At 38.1% G+C, this 14,986-nt stretch overlaps 1 protein-coding gene across 1 annotated transcript in view; it reads left to right on the forward strand.

The window, feature by feature from the left end:
• FBN2 (fibrillin 2) overlaps nucleotides 1-14,986 on the forward strand; it is a 260,961-nt gene that overhangs the window by 126,861 nt on the left and 119,114 nt on the right. Inside the window, exons 9-10 of the mRNA XM_046000771.1 lie at nucleotides 12,821-12,973; nucleotides 14,485-14,712. Of these exons, the coding sequence (XP_045856727.1) occupies nucleotides 12,821-12,973; nucleotides 14,485-14,712 (381 nt within the window). The remainder of the gene's footprint in view (nucleotides 1-12,820; nucleotides 12,974-14,484; nucleotides 14,713-14,986) is intronic.

Genomic DNA, 14,986 nt, shown 5'->3' on the forward strand with positions numbered 1-14,986 from the left:
TATGAATCATGAATGTTGTCATGGTCTTATTTACTTACAGCTTGTTTAGTGAAAAGAGTGATTACAAAAAAGAAACTGACACCTTTAATTTGTGTTTTAAATATATTCAAAGTAAAGCCGAATATATTTGTATGTTTTCCCTTGTTTGGAAAGATGAAACAGTATTTCTCAGTCATGGTCTTGGTCATCCATTATTGAGTAAAACTTAAACTTAGGGCCACCATGCAATGTGAATGTGAATGTGAGAGGTGTAGATTCTTCCTTGAGAATACTATATTGTCATCATAAATACTAGTAGAAGAATAACAGTGACTATAATAGAAAAAAACAGAAGGAGTAGTAGTAAAAATAATCATTACCATTTATGAAACCAATGCCATGTGTAAGGCACTGCACATCTGTATTACCTCAATATCTCAGAATTCTGGGGCCTTGGGCAAGTTCTGACTTGCCCACTGACCCCTCTGTTCCTCAGTTTCTTCTAGTAAGTGTGCAGCAAAACATTCTTGATTATGGTTAAGAGAAGAAGAGGAAGGATGTGGCTGCCCTGGACCCATATGTTATGTAATCCTCCTGATAGCTCTGCGTGATAGGTATAATTATTCAGATTTGCAGACAAAGAAATCTGAGGTTCAGAGAGGTTAGCTAAGTGACTTACCTCCAGCAGATGGAGCCGGTGTTCTAATGCAGATCTCTGGGACTCCTTCCCCTGTGTTACTCTGACACTACACTGCCTCCTTAGCTATTTCAAGCAGGTGGAGACCCTGTATCTAGGTATCAAGGTCTCTAGTGTGAGTGGTTTCTCCGGTACTGTGCTGACAATCTGCTTGGAGAGGTAGGATGTCTATGTCTGGCCTCCCTCTCCCATTTAGAGTAGTGAGATTTGAATGATAGTGGTTTGTTCTTTATGAATGCATCAAGTTTGTATCTTACATTAGGTCAAACATTATATGTGGACTATTAAGTGTAGAAATTGGAGAAAATTAACTGGTTTTAGGGTCAGTGTGACTGTTGACTCACCACATGTAAGTCTAATTCATTTAATTTAATTTAATTTTGAAGTCAGAGGTCTGTGAGGGTTGAAAACTAGTCAAACCTCCACTTGGCTTGATTTTCTAAAACTATGTAGGAGGATAATCTGTGTACATACACATACATGTATTCATCAGCTTGAAATAGGCATGGATTCAACTCTGTGGGAGAAATACCAATTTGGGAGTCACCATTGAACATCATTGGCTCATGCCATAGACCCTAGTTTTGGGAAACTTACGTTCTAGAATAAGGCTAGAATAAAAAGGGAGACTGAAGAAGTAAGTGAGGTTATTCTTGTGAAGTTCTAGACATCCACATCAGGTGTATATATTTTATTTGGCAGGTGGAGTAATCAAAGGGAATGGATTAGAATGGAGGTGGTAAGGGCTGAGAAGAGAAACAAACTAGTTAGAAGAATTTGACACAAATGTTAATCTTTTATATAATATTTCCAAATTAATTTTTTGTATTTGATTTTTTACATTTCTAAATACTTGTCAAAAAAAATTTGTGTTCACTTTTTTTTTTGCATTGAAAAGGAGGCATATTCTTCATTATATTCAGATAATCAAGATCAAGATTCATGGTGATTTATGGAGGTTGTTTTTCTGCACTGTCAGATATTTGGTTTGCCATGAAATTATGATAAATTCTCTTTATCTCTTGCCTGCCTCTATAAAGTTCTGAGTCTTTACCTGGACATTCAAAGCCCTTTAGAACCTGGTACCAATCTGTAGTCAAGACATTGCTGGGGCACCTGGGTGGCTCAGTCAGTTAAGCATCTGACTCATGTTTCAGCTCAGGTCATGATCTCAGGGTTCTGGGATGGAGCCCTGCATCAGGCTCTGTGCTCTTCATCAAGTCTGCTTGATATTCTCTCTCTCCTTCTCTTTCTGCATCCCCTCCCCCACTCATGCTCTCTCTCCTTCTGTAAAATAAATGAAATATTAAAAAAAAAAAAAGACTCATTGCTAATGACTTGCTGCCTCACACTCACATACCTCTCACTGTTCTCTGTGACCACACTGCCGTGGCTTGGCCCACAGTATCCACTCTTCTGAAGCATCTTGATTTCCTCTTTCTGTGATCATTAAAACCTGTCTCATCCTCTAAGTCCCCAGTTAGATATCACACTTTCTTCTTGGGCAAAATTAATCAGCCTTCCCCATAATATTTTTCATTTCCTTCATTTCTGACTTCAGCACACTGCACAGATACTTGTGCTTTATTTGTTGGCTGGACTGGGAGCTCCATTGGTCCGGCCTTACGCTGCTCCCTCGGAGCCTTACATGGTGCCTTGTATGGAAGTTGGGGCTCAGTAAATCTTTTAGAAATGAATAGACAAACCATCTGAGGAATGAGGGAGATGATGTCGAATATGAGACTTTTGTGTTGGTTAAAGGATGCTTTGCATCCTTTGGCATCCTACTGGATGTGATACAGTGGACGTGATATGCCCCCAAGATAAGAGCCTGCTTGAGCTACAGAAAGCTGAAGCACAGTGAGACCCATGCTAAGCAAGAGGCCCTGTTCATTCCAGGGTCAACATCCTGACCCAGGAACAAAGATCCCCTAAGGAGGGAGGAGTGGCTCTCCAAAATTATAAAACCATTGTTAAACTTAAGTAAGCAGCTTAAAACTTTTTTGAATAACTCTGTTACATTTGGAATAAGTATGTGTTTTCTATAGATGAGAAAAAACAAATCTAATATTTTAATGTGTAAGAGATCTTTGATTTTGATTTTAAAATCTGAGACTGTCTTTTTCTTGCACTGCATTTGTTTATGATTAAATTATGTATGTTATGGATATGTCCATGCCATTTATTTCATAACCACATATATACTAACAATAATGAGTTGGATGGACTCAAAAATTTTTCTTGAATATGAAACTGCATGTTATCTGCAGCTCTTTTCTGAGAGTGGCATATGCTGAATGCCACTCCCATTTCTTTTCTTTTCTTTTTTTTTTTAGATTATTTATTTATTTATTTGACAGACAGAGATCACAAGTAGGCAGAGAGGCAGGCAGAGAGAGAGAGAAAGGAGGAAGCATGCTCCCCGCTGAGCAGAGAGCCCGATGTGGGGCTTGATCCCAGGACCCTGAGACCATGACCTGAGCTGAAGGCAGAGGCTTTAACCCACTGAGCTACCCAGGCGCCCCTGCCACCCCCATTTCTTATTCTAGTTAACAAAAATATCTTGAGTATAAACCCCATTATAAAGCACCAATAAGGGACACCTGGGTGGCTCAGTTGGTTAAGCGGCTGCCTTCGGCTCAGGTCATGATCCCAGCGTCCTGGGATCGAGTCCCACATCAGGCTCCTTGCTCGGCGGGGAGCCTGCTTTGCCCTCTGACTCTGCCTGCTACTCTGTCTGCCTGTGCGCTCGCTCTCTCTCTCTGTCTCTCTCTGACTAATAAATAAATAAAATCTTAAAAAAAAAAAAGCACCAATAAACTGCCTTATTTCTTTTGTGTGTAGGAAAACGATTTCACATGGCAGAAGAATTTAGCTGGACATTTTAATTTCAAACTAGGGTGGTTTTCGCATTTTACTGTATACTAAATATAAAAGTCATATGCTAAGGTAATTTTATCTAATATGTTTTATCAAGTTGTTTTTTTTAAATATCCAGAACAGAGCTTTCTTTTCAACATAGAGTACTAACATATGTCCATTCTAAAAAAGAGTAGAAACATGCTAATAATCTTTTTCTTAGAAGCATTTTTAATATCATAGTTAAAGACCCTGATGTCATTTTGGAATACTCTGGCATTATTAATACCTAATTTCCACATTGTAATGTAGGCAGAGAGAGTGACTAGCAGACAGCAGTGAGTAATTAGTGAACTGATAAGAGCAGTGAGCAAATTCTGTATGCAAGATGATATGTCTGCTGTTGTGAACACGGATCCAGCAGGAACCCTAAGCAGAGAGATTTGAAAGTACCAGTCAGCAACAAAGCCAGCAAAGTTCAGGAAATGAGAGCAATAAGCATGTAGAAATCTTATGGCCACAACATCTGAGGACATTTTCTTGAGCCTTACAAAAGTTTCAGTGCACAATATTGTCTTGGAATATTCTTAAGAAAACAAAACCTGAAAACAGAAATGTGAAAAAAAATAATAATAAAAGAAAATGTTTAAGGCCATGGGTGATTAACTGCTAAATCATTTTGTAGGCGTTGCATTCTCTAAGTCAAAAATTCTTGAGGAAGTGGGTATGGATGTAGACTTTGGCACACAGGTAGGAATTGCCTGAAGGGAACAGGGGTGTGCTGAGTAAGAAGAAAGGTGTGAGTAAGACTGCAGACACAGAAAATGTCTGAGGGGCTCCGGAGAGGATGTGAAGAATATATCTGTGAAAGAGAGCTGAGGGAGGGAATAGCTGGAGAAAAAACAAGAAAGATGGTTGAAATTAAGTTCTGGTTGCTAAGGTTCTTAACTTCTATGCTGAGGAGTTTCAGATTGATCCTGAGGGCAGTGAAAGCCTATCAAGATGTTCGAGCAGAACATAGACCAGAGATGAAAATCAATGGGGGAAAAGCTTTTTTTTTTTTTTAAAGATTTTATTTATTTATTTGACAGATGGAGATCACAAGTAGGCAGAGAGACAGGCAGAAAGAGAAAGGGAGGCAGGCTTCCCGTTGAGCAGAGAGCCTGATGCAGGGCTTGATCCCAGCACCCTGGGATCATGACTTGAGCTGAAGGCAGAGGCTTTAACCCACTGCACCCAGGCACCCCTGGGGGAAAAGCTTTTTAAAAGAAACAAGGTCTTCATGCAATGATTTGGAGTGATGACCGGGATATGCTGTTGTCATGCAGCTCCCTATGTGGCCATGGGCACATGCGTATTTGCAACAAAACACTTGAGGGATAACCCAGAATGCCTAAAAATGTTTAACTAAAGGGAGAAAGGGAGACAGAGATGCAGCAGGAGACTGAGTAGTGTTTCACTTTTAACTTCAGAATCACATACAATTCCACTGGTGGAACAGAGATACTAGTTTTAATTAAGAAGGAAGGTCCTAGAAAGAAAAGGTTAGATAGTAAGGAAGAAACCTGTCACTATTCTAAAGGAAGCGATAAACCTAGGAACCACAGTACTTCTGCTTTTTTCATTGTTCCCAGTTCTAGTTAGTTTTGTGTAATGGCAACATGAAAGCCTACATGAAAGTATTTGAGAAATCACAAGAATCTGCAGAATTAGTCAAGGGAAACCCAGGTAGGCTCCAGACCATCAAAGAGGCAGGTGCAGTCCTCCAGGATCAGGGGATGAAGCCTGAAACAATGGCTGCTATTTACCTAACACCTAGGATCACCAGTGTTCTAACCTGAGTGTTTTCCGGCTGAATCCTTCATTTTAAATGAGCCAAACTCCTTCAACAGGAATCTGTTTATTTCGAGGTATAATCCCCAGCTTTTAGGTTTTCATCACATTGTCTAATTAACCATTAGTTCTCAAATCAAGCTTAGAGTAAATGTCAAGCCATGAAAACACTCTGATAAAAGTACCATTATTTTGCTTCAAGATAGATTTATATTTTAATCAGGGAAGATGAATTGCTTCTTCTTCCACAGTGTGGCTTTAAATGAGACTTCATGTAAACCTTGTTCAGAAATGCAGTGAGGGTGATAGATTGTTAGAAAAATAGACCTGTTTTTATTACTTCTGGCATATCAGTCCTGCAGTTAAACATAACACCAAGCATCCAAAGGATTTATCCTTTTTGTGTCATAAATATGCCTCATCTGCCTTTGCCCCTAGTAATTCCCGATTTCAAGGGATGGTGTGCCTAGACAGTTTTTACTTCTTTTGGGTGTCCCTTTTTTTATGTCCATTTTTTATTCTAGATATTCTTCCATGTGACATGTTTTTAAAACAGAGATTTCTAAGGACCATTTAATTTCTGCTGTGCAAAGGAGAGAGCCCCTGTTTTGCACTGAGATGTGTTTTGGGGGAGATCTTAACGAGGATGCTTCAAATTGATCTGTAGCTTATCCTAGCATGGTTTTGACACACGGGATTAGAAGAAGATTACCCGCCTCCCTAATGTTACTAGAAGAAACTAATAGTAGAATTTATTTTAAAAAGTTATGATTTATTTTCTAATCCACTCTTCCTCCCTTTCCACCCTATCACAAATGACATGGTTTCCTCCTATATATCTTAGGACTGATCAGAGATTTCCAAACTGTATAGAACGCTGGTTATTTATATTTATTGAATTTGAAGATTGCTCTTTGATCTAAAAAGATGCTTTTTAGAACTACACTGAATTATAATTCAGTATCTTTAGGAAATGGCATAATGGAAAAGCAACTGAGTATTTAGTAATACATTTAAATGAATTTGTATTTTATTAGTCACAGTGCAGTCTTCATATATGGAAATCACAGTAGTGGCTTCATATGATGAGGCATTTATACTTGTATTGCAGTGTTCACTGTAAATACAGATTTGTGGACCTCTCACAATATCATTGCAGATTCCTGTAGTCTGGGACTGGTTGGTATAGAGTCCTCCTGGATTCCTGATGAGCCCTTACTCATTTTTATACATAGTACCTTCTTTACACTTCAATATTGTAGTTGACCCATGAGTTGTTTAGAGTGTATGGGGTTTCCCTGTTTTGCAAATTTTCCATGTGGGCTTGGAAAAGATGTGTTTTCTCCAGTTGACTAGATATATCCATTAGCTCAAACTTGTTGCCTGTGCTGTTCACATTTTTTTCTTCATTTACTGAATTTTTCCTACCATATAGTCAATTACTGAAAGAGTTGTGTGAATATCCCATTGTCATAGTAGAATTCTCAGTTTCTCCCTGTGGTCTCCACGTTTTTGTTTCTGTAATTTGATGTTATGTTACAAAGTGATGAATATCTAAAGTATTATATTTTCCTGGTGAATTGACCCTTTTTTCAGTATGTATTGACTCTCTAACATTGTTTACTTTTCTCGGTCTATTTCTGAATATTTTCTTTTTGTCTATTTTATCTCATTATGCTTCTCATTTTGTGAGTGGGCCTTGGAGGTTTAAGTATATGCCTGCTGTGTATTTTTTCCTCTCAATTCTTCTTCTTCCTTTGTTTATAAATGTGTCTCCTCTAAACACCTAGATCTAATTTCTTAAAATATTTTCAGTCTGAAAATCTTTGTCTTTTATTTTTTATTTTTTTATAAAGATTTTATTTATTTATTTATTTATTTGACAGACAGAGATCACAAGTAGGCAGAGAGGCAGGCAGAGAGAGAGAGGAAGAGAAGCAGGCTTCCTGCTGAGCAGAGAGCCCAATGTGGGGCTCAATTTCAGGACCCTGGGATCATGACCTGAGCCAAAGGCAGAGGCTTTAACCCACTGAGCCACCCAGGCACCCCAATCTTTGTCTTTTAAATTGAGATTTAAATACATTTGTATTTGTTTTAGTAACCAGTATGTTCACATTTCAATTACCTTCTTTGTGCTTCCTATTTTTTTGTTACTTTTTTCCTCTTTCTTATTTATTGGTTTTTCCTTCCTTCCCCACACTCCATTTAACTTTTTTTAGTTAAAAGTTAAAAGTTCAGATAAGTCAGTCAGAGAAAGACAACTATCATATGATCTCCCTGATATGAGGAAGTGGAGATGCAACATGGGGGGTTAGGGGGCTAGGAGAAGAATAAATGAAACAAGATGGGATTGGGAAGGAGACAAACCATAAGTGACTCTTAATCTCACAAAACAAACTGAGGGTTGCTGGGGGGAGGTGGGGTTGGGAGAGGGGGAGGGGTGTTATGGACATTGGAGAAGGTATGTGCTATGGTGAGTGCTGTGAAGTGTGTAAACCTGGCGATTCACAGACCTGTACCCCTGGGGATAAAAATACATTATATGTTTATAAAAAAATAAAAAATAAATAAAAATTTTTAAAAAAAATTTAAAAGTTCAGAAATTATATAATTCTGTGGATTTAGTGTTCATTCTAGTTTTTTTTTTTTTCTATTTTATTTGTTTATTTGACAGAGATCACAAGTAGGCAGAGAGGCAGGCAGAGAGAGAGGGGGAAACAGGCTCTCCGCTGAGCAGAGGGCCTGATGCGGGGCTCGATCCCAGGACCCTGAGATCATGATCTGAGCTGAAGGCAGAGGCTTTAACCCACTGAGCCACCCAGGCGCCCCCATTCTAGTATTTTTAGATGCATGTGTAGCTTAAAGTGTAAAATTAATCTTTATTTTACCCACATCTAAACAGTAAAAGAATATTAGAATGGTCACACTTTGATCTCCCCTTCTAGCTTTTAAAAATTCTATCCAATTGCCATTCTGTATTTGCAACAAATTAATAATTATTATTACTGTGTAATATTTTAGTGCTTGTTTATATTTATTCATATATCTATTTTTCCTGATTATTCCCTTATGTATTTCAAACCTTCTATTTTGGAATAGATTTCCGTTTGCCTGAAGAACCTTTTCTAGGGGGCATCTGGATGGCTCAGTCAGTTAGACATCCACTCTCGATCTCAGCTCAGGTCTTAATCTCAGGGTTATGAGTTCAAGCTCTGTGTTGGGCTCTGTACTCAGCATGGAACTGACTTAAGAAGAAGAAGAAGAAAGAAAGAAAGAAAAAAAAATTCTAAAATTTTCTAAAACTCCCTTCAGCAAGAATCTTTTGGTAGAAAAACTAATTTCTTTTTTGTGTGTGTTCCTGAGAATTACCTTAATTTTCCCTTTGGAAAGATGGTCTCTTGGGATACAGAATTTCAGGCTGATAGCTGTTTTATTATAGTATACAGAAGATACAATATTCAAGTTGGGGTTTAGCATCCATTAGTGCTATTAAAAAGCCAGTGATTGGTTTAAATATTCCTTAGCAGGTGATTTGTCTCTCTTTCCAGCCATTTTTAACTTCCTCACTTTTTCTTGATTGGTCTGCAATTTTACAGTGACATGGCAAGCTGTGGATTTCTTTCTATTTTTTCCACTTTAGATTTATTGGACTTCCGAGATCTGAGATTGTCTCACAGCATGGTTAGAAAGTTCTAAGCTGGGACGCCTGGGTGGCTCAGTGGGTTAAGCCACTGCCTTCAGCTCGGGTCATGATCCCAGGGTCCTGGGATCGAGTCCCGCATGGCCTCCTTGCTCGGCAGGGAGCCTGCTTCTCTCTCCACCTCTGCCTGCCTCTCTGCCTGCCTGTGTGCTCTCTCTCTCTCTCTCCTTCTCTCTGACAAATAAATAAAATAAAATATTTTAAAAAAAAAAGAAAGTTCTAAGCTAGTATCTGTTGAATATTGCCTCTCCCCGAGTCTGCTTACTTCTTCTTTCTTTCTTACTAACTACTTCTTTCTAGTATGCTTACAAGATGTATGTTACCTTCTCATGCTCACCACCACATTTCTTAACCTTCTTTTAAAAAATATTTTCCATCTCTTCATCTCTCTGAACTACACTGAAGATAAATTATTCAGATATATTTTGGAGCTCACTAATTCTCTTTTCATTCATGTGCAGTACACTGCATGATATATTACTAAATATTTTATTTGTGAGAGTTTTCCTTTATAGAACTTTCACTGAATTTTTTTAAGTCCCTCTTTCATGGTTTATGAACTCTTTTTACCTGTTCACATTTTTAGATTTTCATTGTCTTAAGCATATTAAATATAATTTAGTTATAATTAATATTAAATGAATTGTCATTACAAATAATCACAAACTGTCAGAATCAGTCTGACCGTTCTGTATCTGATATCTGATGTTTATTCAGCCGCTTTTTAATGGAGCCTTGTTTCTTTATGTGTTATTTATTCACTCATTTATTTAGCTATTTATTTTCTTGTTAGCTACTCCTGTTCTTGGGACTTGTCTGTGGGAATTCTTTGAGACCTGCATAATATTAAGTCCTCTTTTGTCCTGTTTTGGCTTTTGCCAGTTGCTTGGTATCCGGTATCCCGGCCTGCGGACCTTGATGTAGCCTAGTCTTCCTTTGAAGTTTTTCAGACCACAAACCTACTATGAATTGAGACATCAAAGCTGTCTCTTTGAGGAAGAGCTTGTGGTTAAAGATTCTTGGGAGAGATGTGTTTTTACCTCCCCTCAGTCTTAGCTGTCCACCTGTACATTATAGTCTTATACCAAGGATGCAGTTCTTTGGAGCCCCAGGTTTATGGGGTTTCCTATGAAGTTTTGTGCTGGAAGAGGGAATATGGGGTTTTCCTTTTATGCTGTAGACCCTATGGAACTATATCAGGGCTGAAATTCACAGTCTCTAGAGCTTTGCAGAAGCCATAAGGCTGAAACCTAGCTGTGTACTTACCTCTTAAGATTCCTATTTTCATGTCATTGTGACTCTGTTTTTCCCTTTCTTCCATACCAGCCAGTTGATGTATTTTTTAAAATATTTTTTCATATTTTATGCAGGATGTTTCAGTTGGGAGGGGCATTCATGATAGCTAACCCACCATTCTGTTTGGAAACAGAACAAATACTGTTTTATTTAACTCTGCCACTAAACCTGTTCCATGAGGAAGAGGAGTTAAGTATAGTTGCAAAATCAGATGGTAAGATTTTGATGGGAGACCTAAATCTTCTGATTCAAGGCTATGGTTTTGTTCTTCTCTTCTTTTGTTTTCTGACTTTTGTCTTTTATTTTTTTCTCAGACTTTGTGGTACAACCTCCTCCTTGCAGAAGACTTTAAGAGAGAAATACATTCAGCCTACTTTGTAGTAACTGTGTTCTGTAACCATGATTATTAGAGAGTTTAGGACTTTCTTATCTAGATTCACATCCTATTCTTGAGGAATGTAGCAGCTGAGTAAATGTAGAAATATGATACTCGGGGTTCCTGGAATAAATATTCCAAAAATTATTTTCCTCCATCATTTTTGGGCACAGAAACCTACCTGTGAACTTATTCCCAGTAACTGTCTGTTCAAGCTCAGCTTATGAAGTTTAGGAAATGTCTGTGGTGGTGAAATGTATTCAAGTATGCATGTGTGCTTCAAATTTAGTACTTGGGTTTTGGACATATTAGGTTTCTTTTGGGAAGTGAAAGGAGGTGTTTTGATTCTTACAGGGAGTACCTTATACCCAATTCACTTATTGAACAGTCACTTAGAAGCAGCCTGAGGTATACTACAGACCATTTGAGAAAATAATACATTTATTTTAAACTCTGTATCTAGTATAAAAAATTAGGCTTTAGCTTCATCTACACTATCGATATGCAGCTCTTGATTTTTGTGGTACTTATTTCTTCTTGCAGTCATAGCCAAACTTCTTTGAAGCTTCTTGATGAAAGTTAAATAATAGATAATGAACTAAACCCATAGTTTTTTTTTTTTTTTTATTGCTTACAATAAAGTCAATTTCAGTCGAAGCCCACAGGGCTTATAGTTGATATTAATGTTTTATCCCAATGCAAGTTTGCATTTTATGTTCTCTTTCAATGATGTCTTTCAGCCTTTATCTTCCATTTTGATCCATTCTCTACTTTGCTGGCAGAATGATGTTTATTAGAGTCCTCTTTGATCATATTAACTGCTCTACAGCCAATATTGCAAGATAATGCCCAATCTCCTCGCCATAGCATCCTGCCAGGCCCCCAGTTACAGCATGGTCCTCACCTGACTTGACCTGTCATCACCATTTGACATAATCCATTGCCCCTACTTCTTGAAAATGTCTTACTAGCCTCACAGCTTACAACTGCATGTATACACAGGTCGTTCGCAAGTATATGCCTTCAGCCTGACCGTTCCTCTGGGTCCTAGGTTCCTATATTCAACATCGCAAATGTACCACAGTTTAGAGAAAAGCCTTGACTAAGGCCCTTAATCCTGCTTTTCTCCTTATCTTCCCATCTCAGCTGTCTAAGTCAAAGACTTAGGAAATTTCCAAAACTCTCTCTCTCTCATATCCCACTCCCTGAGCTGTACCTTCAGAATATGTCTGCCATCTGACCACTGTCATCATTGTCACTGATGGCACCCTCATCCAAGCCACCATCATCCCTCACCGATTACTTTCACTGATGTTCTTGCACTTGCTACTGTCAGCATCCAAAGTGATCTTCTAAAAAACGTAGACCCTTCCCTTTCCTCTAACTGAAAGCATCCAGTGACTCTTAAGAGCACTCCACATAAAATCCAGAAGTCCTTTTCTCATGGTCTAGAGGGTTGTGCGTGATCTTGTCCTTGATAGCTCTCTGAGCTCAGAGGCTTCCACTATCCCTTTTGTGTTCTCTTCTGTGGCTACATCCTCTTCTTCTTTGAACTTCTCTTCCCTGAGATAACTGAGTGGCTCATGCTGTCACATTATGCACGTCTCTGCTCAGATGCTCCTGTCTGAGAGGAGCTGTTTGTGATCACCCTTTCTAGAATAGCAACTCTATCAGTCAGGTATTGCTGTGTAACAAACAATCCACAACTCTCAATGGCAAATAATACTATGCTTCAGCAGGTCAGCTGGGGATTGGATAATCTAGGCTGGGATTGGGTTCTTGCTTTCCTTCAAGCTCTGAATCTGTCTGGGCTTGGCTTCTTAGTGTAATAGGAGCACATACCATCTTCACATCTTTCATTCCTGTATCCTTGGAATATGGCATGGCATAGGTTCTCAGTGAATGTTTGCTCAGTAAATAAAGAAATGAACAAATGTCATAGAGACTAAGACAATAAATAGATATATTAGAGGTAAGTGGAATAATTCTCTTTACTTACCCTCTTCTGATATGTCAAATAATTGACATAAGAACCTGAAATAATTCTGTCATGCCTTCTGTTTTATTTCCACATGTTCAGATCAGAGAACAGGCACATGTTTCTCGGGCCTGGTGAATGGTCGCTGTGCGCAAGAGCTCCCGGGCAGAATGACGAAAATGCAGTGCTGCTGTGAGCCCGGCCGCTGTTGGGGCATTGGAACCATTCCTGAGGCCTGTCCCGTCAGAGGCTCTGGTGAGCAGCCAACTGCTTGTCTCCTCAGCACAGGCAGCGTTTGGAAAATCAGTAACAGTAGTGTACTTCGTTCTTTTCCTTGAAGTCAAGCCATATGTGTGTTCTTAGCACTGTCTTTAATATGAATACTGTGTTTTTGTGAGGAATTGGGTGGCATTATTTACTTGGTATCAGTTTTGACTTTATACACTTTATTAATATCAGAAAAATTCCCAAAAACTGATTATGACTTGTCTTTCTGCAAGTAATTTTTTGAAATTATTTTGAACATCAGTATTTTGATTCAGTTTTAAAACCTCCTGATCTTTCATTTCAGGGGTTTGAGTATGTTTGAATAATTTCATTTATATTTTATTTCAGGAGTGTCCCTATTTTCTAGTATCCCAATCCTTGAAGATTTTTCCTCTTTCCTAATGACCTGAAGGTTAAGAATAAAAGGGTAGGAGGATACCTCTCATTACTTTGCTGGATTAACTAACCATATACCTGAGACTATATCAGGAAATTACCTAAGGATGAATGAGAAGTAGCTCCTCTTGTTAATGTGATATGAATGGTAAAGTAGGATTAATGTTTATCAATCACATAAAGTCACATCAGTATGTTTTATTATATTGTCTCTATGTTAAATTATAGTATTCTGAAAAAACTAAACTTTTTGAACTATGCTTATGAAGATAGGTATCTATATGTACTATTATGGAGAGAAAGATTAAGGCCCATTCTTTCAAAATCTATAAGCTCTAGAACATCAAAATTGAGTAATAAAGCTTAAACAACAGCACTATTTGTGCATAGTGTAATGATTTTGGAAACTCGTGGTCTCACCAATAATATATAATAGTAATATTAATACTGAAACAGTTGTCTGAGTTAAATAATTTTCATTTCTATTGACCCTAGTGTCCTCTTTCTGAGAACAGATGAAGAAATAATTAGATTGTTGCAGTCTTGCTTCTTTTCTCTCAGCTTTGATACTTGGACAAATAAGGTTCAGTTTGAAAAGCTAACTGAACACTGTTTTTTGTTAAAATCCAAATATATAAAAAGTATTCTGAAGCCATAGTAATTCCTTATAGCAAAGAAAGGAGATGGGAGATATGTGTAGGTGTGATACTGATGAAGTTTTAAGTAAAACCAGATCTACAGAAAGAATTATGGAAAGCTTTGATTCTTATCTGCATGAGTAAATTTCTTGAATTCATAGTTGTATCTGGAATTCTATGAGTTGCACTTGGGGACATAAAATCAAACTGCACATATCACATATAGACAGTTCTTTGGTTATGCAACTCAGTTAAAATATGGCAAATAGGTTTTCACTTTTTTTCTGAAACATCTATACTTTTCCCTGTTACTTCTAGCATTGGAAACATGGATCAAGATGCAATACACTACTTTATTCAGATCAAATAATATAGATAAGCCAAAATGTTCTTACAGTGTACAGATTGCTTTTATCATGCAGAAGGACATCAATCTGTGTTTAACTGACCTTTCTTTTCTTCTAGAGGAATATCGCAGACTTTGCATGGATGGACTTCCAATAGGAGGGATTCCAGGGAATGCTGGTTCCAGACCTGGAGGCACGGGGGGGAATGGCTTTGCCCCAAGTGGCAATGGTTATGGCCCAGGAGGGACAGGCTTCATCCCCATCCCTGGAGGCAATGGCTTTTCTCCTGGAGTTGGGGGAGCTGGTGTAGGGGCCGGGGGACAGGGGCCCATCATCACTGGACTAAGTGAGTGTTCACTTTTTTGTGTAGACTGTTTATTTTTCTGCCTTAAATTATTTTATAATACCTAGCATTTTTTTCAAAAGGAGTGTGTGTGTGTGTGTGTGTGTGTGTGTGTGTGTGCACGCACGCACGTAAAAACCTCTTTCAGGGTCTAAAATACAAGGTAGTAGTAAAAAAATGCCTGAGAAAATATTATTTTCCTGTTCCATAAACTTTCTAAATTGGAGAAAAGAAGAGTGACCCGGGTTTTCTTTGAAAATAAAGATGAGAGCATGGT

This window comes from Meles meles, chromosome 3, assembly GCF_922984935.1.
Source record: "Meles meles chromosome 3, mMelMel3.1 paternal haplotype, whole genome shotgun sequence".
Lineage (NCBI taxonomy): Eukaryota > Metazoa > Chordata > Mammalia > Carnivora > Mustelidae > Meles > Meles meles.